This window comes from Cottoperca gobio, chromosome 19 (assembly GCF_900634415.1).
Source record: "Cottoperca gobio chromosome 19, fCotGob3.1, whole genome shotgun sequence".
NCBI classification, from domain to species: domain Eukaryota; kingdom Metazoa; phylum Chordata; class Actinopteri; order Perciformes; family Bovichtidae; genus Cottoperca; species Cottoperca gobio.
In genome coordinates, this window is record NC_041373.1 from 6,402,298 (window position 1) to 6,416,704 (window position 14,407).

Genomic DNA, 14,407 nt, shown 5'->3' on the forward strand with positions numbered 1-14,407 from the left:
GATTCTGGCAGTTAGAAAAATATTATTTTGGTCCCTTTATAGAAAGTAGGGCAGAAACTAGCCATCATTTTCATCATCCATTAATCTGCCAATTATTTTCTAGATTAAACGTTGAGTCTGTAAAATAGTAATGTCGTTGTTTTGTCAGTCCAAAGCCCAACGATATTAAGTCTAATATGTAATATTGAATATAATGTATAATATGAAACAAAGAAAAGCAGTAAATCTCATTATTCTATAGGCTGAACGCAGCATTTTCTGCCTTTCTTGCAGGAAAGATTATTCATCCACTATCAAAATAGTTGACAATTATTTTTCAGTCGATCGACTGATGGATTAGTTGACTAATCGTTGCAGCTCTAATAGAAAGTAGTGTTATTTAAACTGAAGCCTCTTATTCTGTATCTTTATCCCTCCTTGTTCTGATCGTCCCACCCTGTCCAGGACACATGAACATCCCACGTCATTGTTAGCCAGTCGTGCCACTTTGTGCATGGCCTGACATACGGTATGAATAAACAAATCTGAACACATAAGGATGAGCTAATCTGAGCATGTGCTGCTTTCTTAAGCAGTGTGTTGAGTGTGTACAGTTGTGGTCAAGCATTGTTGTTTCTCACTTCTACATGAGCATACTGTAGTGTCACCATAGCGTTGTATTGTGTATTTAACTTGTAAATGTCATCAATTTAAATTATATTCTATGATGGTGTGAAGCACTACTTACTTTTACATCGCCATACTTTGTTGGTCCTCGTTTCTTGTTCCCACTAACATGCATTACCAAGATCATTAAAACAGTTAAGAGAAGATGCAATAGTTTAAAAAGTCCGAGGCTCAACCGTTTAAAAAGTCAAGGTTTAGGAAACACTGATAAACAAGCAAAGTGTCATGGAGCCCCGTCAACAGCCTCACCCTTAATGTTTTGATGTTTTTGATGCTCAAGGACCTTCAAGTCGACAAAGATTGTGCTCATTGCAGCAACATGAACAACTTTCAGTGCTTGATTTGTAGTTCTACCAGTGAGTCAGCAATTTGATCGAAAGAAATGATATCTCAATATCTGGCAAGTCTTTAAGCAAATATGTGTGCTTGATTGATTTTTATATGGCAACTGCTCCAAACCCACAATCACATTAGGATCGTTTTGGAATAATATGCTTTTGGCCTTGTTTGCAAGGCAGCGGCAGAGGTTTGGCAGCTGTGAAGAAAGGGGCCATTCTTCTGTTGAGAGAAACTGGGATCCTAGTTCCCTTTTGGAGAGGAAGGAAGTCCGCCAGGCGGCCTGGGGCACAGAGAGAGAGAGAGTGAGAGAGAGAGAGAGAGAGAGAGAGAGAGAGAGAGAGAGAGAGAGAGAGAGAGAGAGACTGTGTGATTTGAGTTACAGAAAGTGAGATAGAGCTACAATATATCTACTTAAGTATGAGGACATCAGAACATTACACCCATATAAAAATAATAGTAATGATAATGAAGTTTATTTATATAGTTCTCATCAAAACCAGGGACCTGCATACTGTACACATGCAGACAAGTGTGATTGTTGATCTCTTTCTAAACCATGGGCATTAATCTGCTGCTGTAACAGCCGACACTCTTCTGGTGTCAGTGTTTGCACAAGATTTTGGAACCTGTCTGCAGGGTTTAACCCCCATTCAGCCACAACGGCAGAGTGGGGTCCAACACTGTTGTTGGGTGATCAGGTTTGGCTGTCGGTGCTCAAATTCACCCTAAAGGTGTTGGATGGGGTTGAGACCAGAGCTGTGTGCAGACCTGTCAAGTTCTTGCACACCAAACTGGGAAAGCCATTTCAATAATGGAGCTGGCTTTTTACACGGAGGACATTGTCGTGTTGAAACAGGAAAGGGACAACAAACATAAACTGGAGGCTCACTATTGTCTCAACATCATTGTATGCTGCAGCATTAACACGACAGCATGTGGACAGGGAAGGAGAGAGGAGCAGAAAGTGGATCTTTCATATAGTGACTTCCTTATTGACTGTGATAAAGGGTGTGAAAAAAACTTCTGCGAGATTGTAACATGCTAAAAAGAGTTCATAATATCGCTTGTCATGATATGTATGGCTTATTATTCCATCAATCTCAATGTGCATCTACCATATATGAATGCTAATAAAGACAGAAAGGGAATGTGTTGTTTCAGGACATTCAGTGTTGATTTAGCAGCTTGAACACAGAAAGACACAACCGCTACACGCCTTAAAAATGTGTAGAGTTATTCTGTAGTTGGTAATAAATGATCAAACACAAGTAGAAGGATATGGGGCATCTGATTATATTCCTAAATGGCCATTGTGTGTGTCCTCAGGTTTGAGAAGGGGAGGATCTACACCTACATAGGAGAGGTGGTGGTGTCCGTCAATCCTTACCGTGCCATGAACATCTACGGCCGCGATGTCGTAGAGCAGTACAAGGGCCGCGAGCTGTACGAGAGGCCGCCCCACCTGTTCGCCATCGCTGACGCTGCTTACAAAGCCATGAAGAGGAGGAACAAAGACACTTGTATCGTCATCTCAGGTAACACGGGAAGCCCCCCTGCATGGGCCACACAAAGAGCACAAAGGTGTTTTACTCTCTTGTGCATTGTCCAATTCACATTAAACTACAAGTTTGGGATCATATTTCTTCTGAGCGACTATTGTCTATCTTTATAATATTAATAAGTCCCGCTGTAATGATCCTTTATTTCCTCTTATACCCAGGTGTTTTCTCTCCTGAAAGGTGTTCAGGAGGAAATGTCTTGAAAAAATATTGATACAACCTCTAACCTCTGTTAAATTGATAAAAGCAGCCCACTTTATCTTTTCTAAAACAATTATTTCATTTGGTCAAAAGCTGTTTGGATGTGTGCAGAAGCCATGCAGAGGATGAAGCACCACTTAGTGGTCAGAAAGGGGAACAGCCCTCATACCCTGTTATCATGTTATGAATCCATTCCAAGACAGAAATATAGTTTGGTCTAATAATGTCACTTATATCTTTGTGCTACACATTAAAGATTTTAAAAATAAAAGCGAGTATGAATCAGAAAAACATCAAAGCAGGCTTTGGTTGTGGGTCTTTTGCAGTTTAATATGATATTTTTCAAAAGGCCAACTGCCTCAAAATGACCACCAAAATATGAATTGTTATTTTTTTTAACTCTTTGCACTCTGTGTTGTTTTTATTGCAGGGGAAAGTGGAGCAGGAAAGACTGAAGCCAGCAAGTACATAATGCAATACATTGCTGCTATCACCAATCCCAATCAGAGGGCTGAAGTTGAAAGGTGAGCTGCTCTTATTGACAATATTAAACCTGAACACACTGCAGAAGCTTGGTTTGGTAAACTGCACATATTATCAGATGGGGAGGGAGGAGACATACCTTGCATAGAGACGTGTTGTGCTTATCCCAATGAGCCCAGATACATGAGATACTTTTAAATATGAGGTAAAAACGGTGTCTAAAGTCCACCATAGCGAGTACAACAAAAATCCACTTCCTTAGATATATACAACTAGAAGAACTTCATAGCTCATTCTTGATGATCTATTTTCTAGTTCACTGTTCTTATCTTATCACAGCTACTATTGTTAGAAGTAAGTCATTGTAATATTCCAAGAATGAATACTGCCGGTAGTCAAAGTCTCTTAGATTATAGTGACCCTATGACCGATAACAGCCCACACCCACCATATCATAGAATGGTTGTATTTCAGTGTGTTGAAATCGATAGATATCAACAGGGCAGCATAAGATAAACTTTGCTTTAAAGTAACCAAAATGTAGGTCAGAGATACAGATAAGATTTGTGCAGGAGGAAGGTTTTAAGGTTTAACTTTAAAAACAAACAACGGCTGGAGATACATTTGAACATGGTTAAAACTAAATGAAGATTAAAGGCCAGAGATGACAGAATAGTGCAAAAGATAATTTGAGAAAATATCGGTCATCTTGATCTAATTTGTGAATATGTGTAGCCTTCTGTATGTTTTAATGCTTGCACAGTATTACTGAGTCAGATTTCAATGCAATATCTCTAAAAATGGAAGTTCACTTTTAAATGTTATTAAGTGTTTGGACCAAAATATTACACCTTTACAGATGTTCGGACAAAAGCAATAAAGTGTTATTTTAGTTCAAAAGAGGTGTGAGATTAGATAATGTGCTTTGAAAGGTATCATTACCCTTCGAGTTATGAAACTTGGTGTATAAAGGGTTGCACATTTTTGAGCAACACAACGCCTTGTTGCACAAAGATTATTTACAAAATAAGAGATTATAGATGTAAATTTTAGGGGATGAATTAATGCCGCAGTGAGAATGTAGAGTTGTGTACAGTGAGGCAGATCAGTCAGTCCTTCTAACTTCTCCTGACTCCCAGCAGCTTACTGTCTGTTATCTATGTGGGTTAGGTATCGGCTAAGATTGTCGCTCTTCCTGTTCTGTTATCAGTGGGTGTCAGGGGAACTGTTGGCACTGCTTGTTAGTGGAAACTCATATTGAAAATCTCCAGCTGTGTCTGGTCAAATGCTGACCTGAAGGGGAGATTGTTCTGGCCAAATATCACATACAGTGACGACACACGCATGTCTCTGGTTTTGGCCATGATTTGTACGTGTGGTTGTCTGTTTTCATAATTCTTACTTTATATTAAACCTGCATTGTTGTATTTGTCTTGGCCACTTGAGGGCAGCACAACAAGCTTTTAGCACAGCACTGGCATGTCATTCAGATTCTGATCACTTTATTGTCCATTAGTTTTGCATAAAATGGAAATGTGTCTTTGGCACTGGCATATAAAACGACACATGCACAACAATAAATAACATACACAACAATACACGGCAATTATGCATCTTAAAAACTTAAGGTGACCAAGTGGCAGTAATAAAATAAAGTGCTGAGTCGACTGTTCTTCTAATGGTATTTAAGTCCATCAACATCCTGTGTGTGTGTGTGTGTGTGTGTGTGTGTGTGTGTGTGTGTGTGTGTGTGTGTGTGTGTGTGTGTGTGTGTGTGTGTGTGTGTGTGTGTGTGTGTGTGTGTGTGTGTGTGTGTGTGTGTAGGATGAAACGATCTCATGTTTTAAAGTTGATGAGGTTTAAGTGTTACCAATTTGTTACCAAATGTACTGATCCACAATACTAAGGTATAACATACAAGGCTGTATTGGAACTTTTTCACACCCCTTGACAGAACGAGTTGCTCTTTTAACCTGGTTGTACTTCTGTACGACATCTTTACCTGTAATATCGTCCTGCGTTCCCACAGGGTGAAAAACATGCTGCTTAAATCCAACTGCGTCTTGGAGGCCTTCGGAAACGCCAAGACCAGCCGCAACGACAACTCCAGCCGCTTCGGCAAATACATGGACATCAATTTTGACTTCAAGGGAGATCCCATTGGAGGCCACATCAGCAACTACCTGCTGGAAAAGGTAAAGGCGCCTCTAGCCTCAGAGACGAAGCAAAGGGTCGTCATACCTCTGACCTGGTGACAGTGGAGTCAATGATTTTCTCACTGATTTAGTGCAATTAAGTTTGTATCGTAACTGCAGATACTATTGTACCTACTGTAGGCAGTTTGTTTACATTTTATATTTAGAGTTTGTATCTTAATGGGGTTGTGAGATACTGTAAATCTGAGGGGGGTTGCGTGACAATAAGCAACATACTTTAAAATTAAAAACCTATTTTCCCATTTTGTGGACCTTTCTCGAATCGTGTGAAATACTGTAGAGTACACAAAGCTCCACTTTAAAGTGTCACAAATAAAAACATTGGGAATCCCTGTCCTAGGTAGTAATGGAGCTTTTGCATTCAGACGGCAGAATGTTAATTTTTGTTGCTCAGAGTGGCTGTAAGACAGCCGTTATATTATCTCCTCCTTTGTCCACAGTCCAGGGTCATTTTCCAACAGGAGGGAGAGCGGAGCTTCCATTCATACTACCAGGTAAGTGTGTGTTGCATGTGGAGAATGCGTGTGTACAGTATGTGGTTGTGACACATGTGAACGACTGAAATATGAATCTATACAGAATTCATCAAGAGGCCTTTTGTTCCTACATGTAGGAGTTTAATGTATTGAAAATGAGGCTCAGATTGCATGGTATGTTATGTATGAGTCAGAAATGACAGTTGGTAGGAGGGTAATAGCCATGTTGCAAAAGCACAACAAAGGTGCTGTATGATGTATGATGTACTTTTGTTCCTACACTAGCTGCTCAGAGGAGCTCCAGATTCCCTCTTACGCTCTCTTCACATCCAGAAGGACCCGACGGCCTACAACTACATCAAAGTTGGAGGCCAAATTAAGGTACTTCTTGCAGTTCAACTTGCATAGAAACAGAAAGTAGCAGAGCGTGAAAACCTCAGAACAAAAGTCTGAGAGAGCGTCGGTGTGGCTTTAAGTTTGTCTTCAGATATAATATCCTTTACCACCGATTACGCATTATTTAAACAAACCAGTATAAGAGTAAGGTATTGCATGTTGCATGTAGTATTTCAGTAATCGTTATCTCTGTGTTACTATACAGAGTGTTTTTTATTTAGACCTCTGCTCTGTGCTGCTGTCTTTGCATGAGCTTAATGAGTAGGAACAAAACCACTGGACAGCAACAAACAGCCTGATGTCATGGAACACAATACAACCAAACAGCTGAGGTGGCATTTTGTACACTGCGTGCCTCAGCGGCTCCTATTTTTATAGCGAAACATCACAGCATCAGTTTGTAATTTAATTAACTGTGGGAATTTGATATCCCAGCCAGATTAATTGGAAGAGAAAAGAAAAGGCTGTGACAAAGGGACAAAACACAAATAAAATATGTAGTTTATCCACATTTACATTTGCTTCAGCAGGAAAAATCATTAAATAGTTTTTTTAAAAGATAAAATGTTGAGAAAATTACAATTTTGCTTAACTAAACATCGCAGTGATGGATCCAATTAACTTTAAGACAGTTTACGTTCAGTATTTTGTTGTAATCTTTTTCAAACATTTCTCTCTGTTTTGCAGTCTTCCATCAATGATGGCGCTGATTTCAAAGCTGTAGCTGACGCCATGAAAGTGATCGGTTTCACAGGGGATGAGATTCAGACTGTTTACAAGATCCTGGCCACCATCCTACATCTGGTAATACCCGATAATATCCAAATCCCTGCTCGTGCCTGTCGCCAGCTGAGTCCCAATATGGGAGATACTGTATATAGATTTTAGACGAACGAGTGCCATATTGGCAAAGTGGACAAGTATCCTTGCCAAGATAGTAAGTGTACAGATTTAAAGATGCACCTGTGTTTGTTTACTTTTGTGTTTCTTTTTACCCAATGCAAAAGCAGCTTACAATAAATATTACAAATAATGTTGGTCTTTTACTGGTCTATGACTTCCTGAGAATTTCCTAGGATGTTTCATGTAAATAATGATGTGATTGTTATTTTTCAGTTATTAGGGTTTAGATAATACTATTGAGTTTATAAGCAGATGTGGATTTTCAAAGGAATCTCTTCAAAAAGTAAACATTCAGTCATTATTTGATATTATGGGAAACTGTATTTTTCACATATATTGAATAGAATTGTTTTGCAGCTAAACTCTCTTGGTTACTTTAGCAAATATTTTACCAATTGAAGACCGTCTTAATTTCCCCTGTAATTGGTATCATACATCATATTTTTCCATACTTTTTCAGAACCTTCCTATTTTGAGAAATATGCTTAATCTCTTTGTTGCCAAGAGTTGGATGAGAAGATGGATACCACTCTTGTGTGTGTAGCTGACTATAAAGCCAGAGCTAGAAGGCGATTAGCTTAGCTTAGCAAAGACTGGAAACCGAGGAAACAGCCAGCCTGACTCTGTTCAGAGTTTAAAAAGCTCTACTTTATTAACACATTATATCTTGTTTGTGTAATCCGTACACAACCAAAAAATGTAAAGGCGACAAATTTGGGCTTTATAGGGAGTTGCGTTCTGGAGGTAGACGTAGCCGGTCAAGCTGTTTTGTGCGTCTATGCTAAGATTAGTTCATCACATCCTCATATATAGTGCACAGAAAGTGCATTTCCTAAAATGTAGAACTATTCCTTTAACCAAAATGTTATGCACTAAGGAGTAATCCCTCCTCTCTCTCTTCTCTTCTAGGGCAACCTGACATTTGGGGTGGACGGTGATGTGACCTTGATAGAGAACACAAAGCTGGTGTCTGTGTTTAGGGAGCTGCTGTCCACCAAAGAAGAGAATGTGGAGAAGGCCCTGCTCTACCGCACCGTGGCCACGGGTCGAGACGTCATCGAAAAGCAGCACACGGCACAAGAGGCCAGCTACGGACGGGACGCCCTCGCCAAGGTTATTGCTGGGAAAGATAGAAAATGACACATTGTTGGTTATCTGTCAGGAAGTACTGCACAAAACCCTTTCTCTGTAGTGGGCTGTACAAGAACAGAGTAAAAAACAACAACATGCACCAGCTGATGCCGGGGGGTTGTGACATTTCACTTAGTGCTTGGCGATATCTTTTTTACTGCAATTCACACTGATTCACACAAGCATGAGTCACAATGTTGTGACTCCAGACAGAGGCCGGAGACTGTGGAAGAAGCAATGTATGTAGGCAGTTTCTAAACCAGCACTGTGGGCGGTGAACAAAAGTCTGACTCACTGATATTGTGACATTTCACTTTCAGCAAACCATCTGTGCCCTTGAGCAAGGAACTCGCTCACCAGCCGATTAGTCTACGATACACCTTTTAATATATGTTATCGTCCTCAGGCCATGTACGAACGTCTGTTCTGCTGGATTGTGGGACGAATCAATGACATCATTGAGGTGAAAAACTACGATGCCAGAGTCCACGGGAAGAACACCGTCATCGGGGTGCTGGACATCTACGGTTTTGAGATTTTCCAGAACAACAGGTTTGAATGAGACAGAATATTCCACCAATATAAAAGGCATCATCATAGATCAATATTTGACATCTGTTTCCATATTAAGATGTGATATTATTGATTGTAACACACAGCAAGGTTAACATCTATCTATAGAATGAGTTATTTATAGATATATAGATATAGAGGTTGCATTCATAACATTCAATCTCCTCTGTTTCTGTAGCTTTGAACAGTTCTGCATCAACTACTGTAATGAAAAGCTGCAGCAACTGTTCATCCAGCTGGTGCTGAAGCAGGAACAGGAAGAATATCAACGAGAAGGAATCCCCTGGAAACATGTGAGGAAGACATTTCTTTGTTTTTGTTTCATGTTTGGGGGGGGTTTTCATTAACAATGTGAACTTTCAGACTGATTATTTAATGGACGTTGGATGTTTCTCAATCTTTTTTTAAACCGCTTTGATATTGTAGATTCACAACTAATTTCAGGAAACTGTTGTATATTTCTGTCATAGTAACGCATAGTAACTGTGCATTATGTCCTCTGTCCTTAGATTGATTACTTCAATAACCAGATCATTGTGGATTTGGTGGAGCAGCAGCATAAAGGCATCTTCTCTGTGCTGGATGAGGCCTGCATGAATGTGGGCAAAGTCACAGATGAGGTTTTCCTCCAAGGACTCAATGGCAAGCTGGCCAAACACGCCCACTACACCAGCCGCAAGGTAGGAAACACTAAATACAATATTATTATTATTATTATTATTATTATTATTATTATTATTATTTTGACATTAACTAATGGAGAGTACTTGAGCTGCACAGTTTCCACTTCTTTAGCTGAAGTCAAAAATGGTGCCTCGCTCTCTTGCCATGTACAATGGGTTTGAATCTGGTCTGATCTGTATCACGCATCACCCTCACTCATGTTTCCTTACAGTACAATTGTGTTAAATAGATCAAATACACAATATTTTAAGAACTGATATCGGTGTCTTAATTAGAGCTGTAACAGTTTGTGGATATGTCCACTCACAGAAAATTACACAGATAATCAGTCAATCGTTTAAGTGATTTATCAATGAAGAATTCATATGCGTTTATATGTTTTAGCCTCTCAAATGTAAGTCGTTGTCTTAACAATATAGTGAACTGAATATGTTTTGGCTCTGGACAGTTGGTCTGACGAGACAAAACACCTGAGACATCACCAAGGAAACTATGGTTTATATTTCCTGTTTTTTTTTATAGATCAAACGATTAAAACCAAACCAATCAATAAAATGAACACTAAAGCTTAATATACAGGACTGTCTCAGAAAATTAGAATATTGTGATAAAGTTCTTTATTTTCTGTAATGCAATTAAAAAAACAAAAATGTCATACATTCTGGATTCATTACAAATCAACTGAAATATTGCAAGCCTTTTATTATTTTAATATTGCTGATTATGGCATACAGCTTAAGAAAACTCAAATATCCTATCTCTAAATATTAGAATATCATGAAAAAGTATACTAGTAGGGTGTTCAACGAATCACTTGAATCGTCTAATTAACTCGAAACACCTGCAAGGGTTTCCTGAGCCTTGAAAAACACTCAGCTTGGTTCAGTAAACTAAATCACAAGTATGGGGAAGACTGCTGATCTGACTGCTGTCCAGAGGACCATCATTGACACCCTCCATCAGGAGGGTAAGACACAAAAAGAAATGTCTCAAAGAGCAAGCTGTTCACAGAGTGCAGTTTCAAAGCACATCCACAAAAAGTCTGTTGGAAGGGGGAAATGTGGCAGGAAACGCTGCACAACCAAGAGAGATGACCGTAGCCTTAACAGCATTGTGAAGAAGAGTCGCTTCCAGAATTTGGGGGAGCTTCAAAGACAGTAGACTGAAGCTGGAGTCCAGGTATCAAAAGCCACTGTTCACAGACGTGTCCGGGAAATGGGCTACAATAGCCGTATTGCCATGGTCAAGCCACTTCTGAACTCAAGACAACGGAAGAAGCGTCTGACTTGGGCTATGGAAAAGAAGCACTGGACAGTTGCAGAGTGGTCCAAAGTCCTCTTTTCAGACGAAAGCAAGTTTTGTATTTCATTTGGAAGTCAAGGCGCCAGAGTCTGGAGAAAGGCTGGAGAGGAGCAAAATCCAAGTTGCTTGAAATCCAGTGTGAAGTTCCCACAGTCAGCGATGGTTTGGGGAGCCATGTCAGCTGCTGGTGTTGGTCCACTGTGTTTCATCAAGCCCAGAGTAAATGCAGCTGTGTACCAAGAGATTTTAGAGCACTACATGCTTCCGTCTGCTGAAAAGCTCTATGGAGATGAGGAATTCATTTTCCAGCATGATCTGGCACCTGCCCACAGTGCCAAAACCACCAGTAACTGGTGTACTGACCATGGCATTACTGTCCTCGATTGGCCTGCCAATTCCCCTGACCTGAACCCCATAGAGAATATGTGGGGTATTGTGAAGAAGAAGCTGAAAGACACCAGACCCAACAATGCTAATGAGCTAAAGGCCGCTATTGAAGCATCCTGGGCATCCATAACACCTCAGCAATGCCACAGGCTGATTGCCTCCATGCCACGCCGCATTGATGCAGTAATCCGTGCAAAAGGATTCCCAATCAAGTACTGAGTGCATTAATGGACATTTTCAAATGTTTGATTTTGTTTTGCTGTTATAAATCTTTTTTTTTACTTGGTCTGAGGAACTATTCTAATTTTTTGAGATAGGATTTTTGAGTTTTCTTAAGCTGTAAGCCATAATCAGCAATATTAAAATAATAAAAGGCTTGCAATATTTCAGTTGATTTGTAATGAATCCAGAATGCATGACATTTTTGTTTTTTTAATTGCATTACAGAAAATAAAGAACTTTATCACAATATTCTAATTTTCTGAGACAGTCCTGTAAACATCAAGTAGTATCATATTGTGGTGGTGCAGGATGTGGCTGTAGTAACCGGAGAACAGCAGAGGGCAGATTACACCGTGCAGTAAGTAACCATTAGTGCCGAACATGGTGCTGTTGGTTTTAATAATCAGGAAGGCTCGCAGTCTAATTCGCTCTAATGGTCTGCACGGCCAGACAAAACATAAACCAATTTACTCTGCTTGAATCCGCGGCTTCTGTCAGGGATCAGATGACTCGGATAAGGTGAAAGTCGCTTGTCGTCACTGATCCGGGGTCATCGTATTTCAGTTTCTCTGCACATGTTGAACATGTAATAATGTGATAAGTAGACTTTAAAACGCAGCAGTTTTTAAATGACTGCACGTTTCTGTACGGACACAAGGGGGCATCAGTCGTCAGGGAGAGCGAGCAGGCGTCTGACTCGACACTTTGCAAAAGTGATGTCACTGCCAGCCAATAGGAGTGTGTGGAGCTGGTGCTTTGCTGTGTTTATAATGGGTGTAGGAGGGACTGAGGTGAAGGGGACTGTATTTACACATTTATGAAGAGAACCAAGCAGAGAACAGGGAAGAAGAGAGGGAGACGGTGATGTAGTGAAAATGAATGATAAGTCGTAGACAAACATCCACGGTGTACTGTAGATCCGAATACTCATAGCAACAGCCTACAAACTGAAGCTAAGAATTCAGAGGCTTCAAGGACACCACATGTTCCCCTGCGATGTAAAGAAAGAATATTGAGCACATTTAAGTTCAAGGTGAATAAAGCTCACAATGTCAAGGAAGCTGAGTAAAGCGAGGAGTCGAGAGGAGGTGAACATTGCAGTGTTGCTGCAGGATGTATTGTTCCGTGAAGCTTCCCTTTACTTCCCCTTTACTTCTATCATCTTGGAGTCGATACGCTCCCTGCTGTCACCCCTCTGCTGCTCTCTCACCTGCTCCTGGAGTTTAAAGACTTGATGTGTGATCCCGCTGTTACTTCCTGGAACCAATATTCCTATGAATCAATATTAGCCCGAGATCCTTTTTCCTGTACTGTCTGGAGGCCTGTTGCCAGGCAACATTAACATAATGGACTCTCTGTCAGGAAGTAGTTATTGGGGGCTTTTGTGGATCTCCCAGGGTATTTACATTTTTTGGGAACAGACGGTGTGTATTACCATTTAAATGAACAGTCATGAAAGTTAATAAAGAAATAAACATGTTATAAATGTTTATAACACACGCTAATATACCTATAGGACCATTTTTAAGTATTTATTCAAGCACAATATGTGTCAACAATTCTACCTTCTCCTTTGCAGATATACTTTCTATTATTACAATAGTCTATATCCATTATCTGCTTACTCAGCAGCCTACACCGATGTGTGCCCACAGGAGGATTTATAGTTGTTGACTAATACATTAAGGTGCAAGCAGAAGTGTATTGTAGTGGGTTTATTCAGTGTTTATGCTTAACATGGTGAGTTAAAGTGTTTAAGTGTACAATATAATTATTCATGTTTGCACAAATTAACACAAAATATATGCGTGTCATTTTTTATTTGTACATTAGATAGTTCCTGAACAAATACTTGTGAGAAACAATGTTATTGTTAAAAAGCAGAGTATAAATTTTCATACATATTGTTCTATCATTTCCTTTCCTAAATGTATTGGAATATAAAAAGTGCTGGCATCAGAGGAAGCACACTGGATTCATACAGAGAAAACAGTGGAGCCACATGGGTTGAATGAAACCTTGGACTTGTTTAGCTTTTCTCTTCATTTTCCCTTCGACTCCTTTTATTCGACCGAAACAAGAATGAGATAATTTGTTGTGGTTTATGGTGATTAATTATTGTCTGTGGACTTATGAATATTGTATTGAGACATGTTTTGATATTAGGGTGATTAATTTAAGGGAGAGTAATTGTCCTGCATGGACATTCATTTAAAAGGTGTTGCAGGAGGACTGTCATGTCTAATTAGACATTTTGTTATCAGCACCACTTGGTGGTCATCGTAAAATCTGCAGTGTTTTTCTCCCAGCACCCTAAAATGTTCTTATAGGAGAGATTGAATGCACCTGTTATTGTCTGAAATGAGTGGATGCTCAATCTAGACTATTGTTCTTTGTGAGAACAATGTTGTTTGCACTTCTGGACGTGAAGAATCTCATTTAAAGCATGTGTGGTGTGTGCGTTACTTTAGTTTTTAATCATTTATTCCATACATTTCTTTAATTCCAGGAGTGGAGTAAAGCCTGGATATTTGTGAATTACCTTCAGCCATAGCAAAAACGGAGAAAGAAATACTCTTTCTGTATATTTGTGTAACCCAAAATAGACATCCTAACCCACACTCATGATGCAAATTAGGTCTTTGGAAAAGTTCTGAACATTTCACAGCTGTGAGGGAACAAAGTGTACACGAGCTCTGCAGACTTTAGGCACTCCCACCGTGGCTTGAAGTCTGTCTGCCAGGATAAAAATGTGAAGGTTGGAAAAAGAAAAGGTAGCGAGAGAGAGGTGCACAGGCAGAGACAGGGAATTAAGTGTGAGAGGAGGAGAGATATGCACATCAAAGGAGAGAAAAGGGTTGAGGCATGT

At 39.8% G+C, this 14,407-nt stretch overlaps 1 protein-coding gene across 2 annotated transcripts in view; it reads left to right on the top strand.

The window, feature by feature from the left end:
* The window catches only part of myo1d (myosin 1D), a 94,797-nt gene that overhangs the window by 15,575 nt on the left and 64,815 nt on the right, over positions 1-14,407 (top strand). For both annotated transcript variants that reach the window (XM_029456155.1, XM_029456156.1), the window contains exons 2-11: positions 2,332-2,540; positions 3,196-3,289; positions 5,278-5,443; positions 5,905-5,958; positions 6,226-6,321; positions 7,024-7,140; positions 8,149-8,352; positions 8,777-8,922; positions 9,122-9,236; positions 9,453-9,623. In XM_029456155.1, coding sequence (XP_029312015.1) covers positions 2,332-2,540; positions 3,196-3,289; positions 5,278-5,443; positions 5,905-5,958; positions 6,226-6,321; positions 7,024-7,140; positions 8,149-8,352; positions 8,777-8,922; positions 9,122-9,236; positions 9,453-9,623 — 1,372 coding nt within the window. The remainder of the gene's footprint in view (positions 1-2,331; positions 2,541-3,195; positions 3,290-5,277; positions 5,444-5,904; positions 5,959-6,225; positions 6,322-7,023; positions 7,141-8,148; positions 8,353-8,776; positions 8,923-9,121; positions 9,237-9,452; positions 9,624-14,407) is intronic.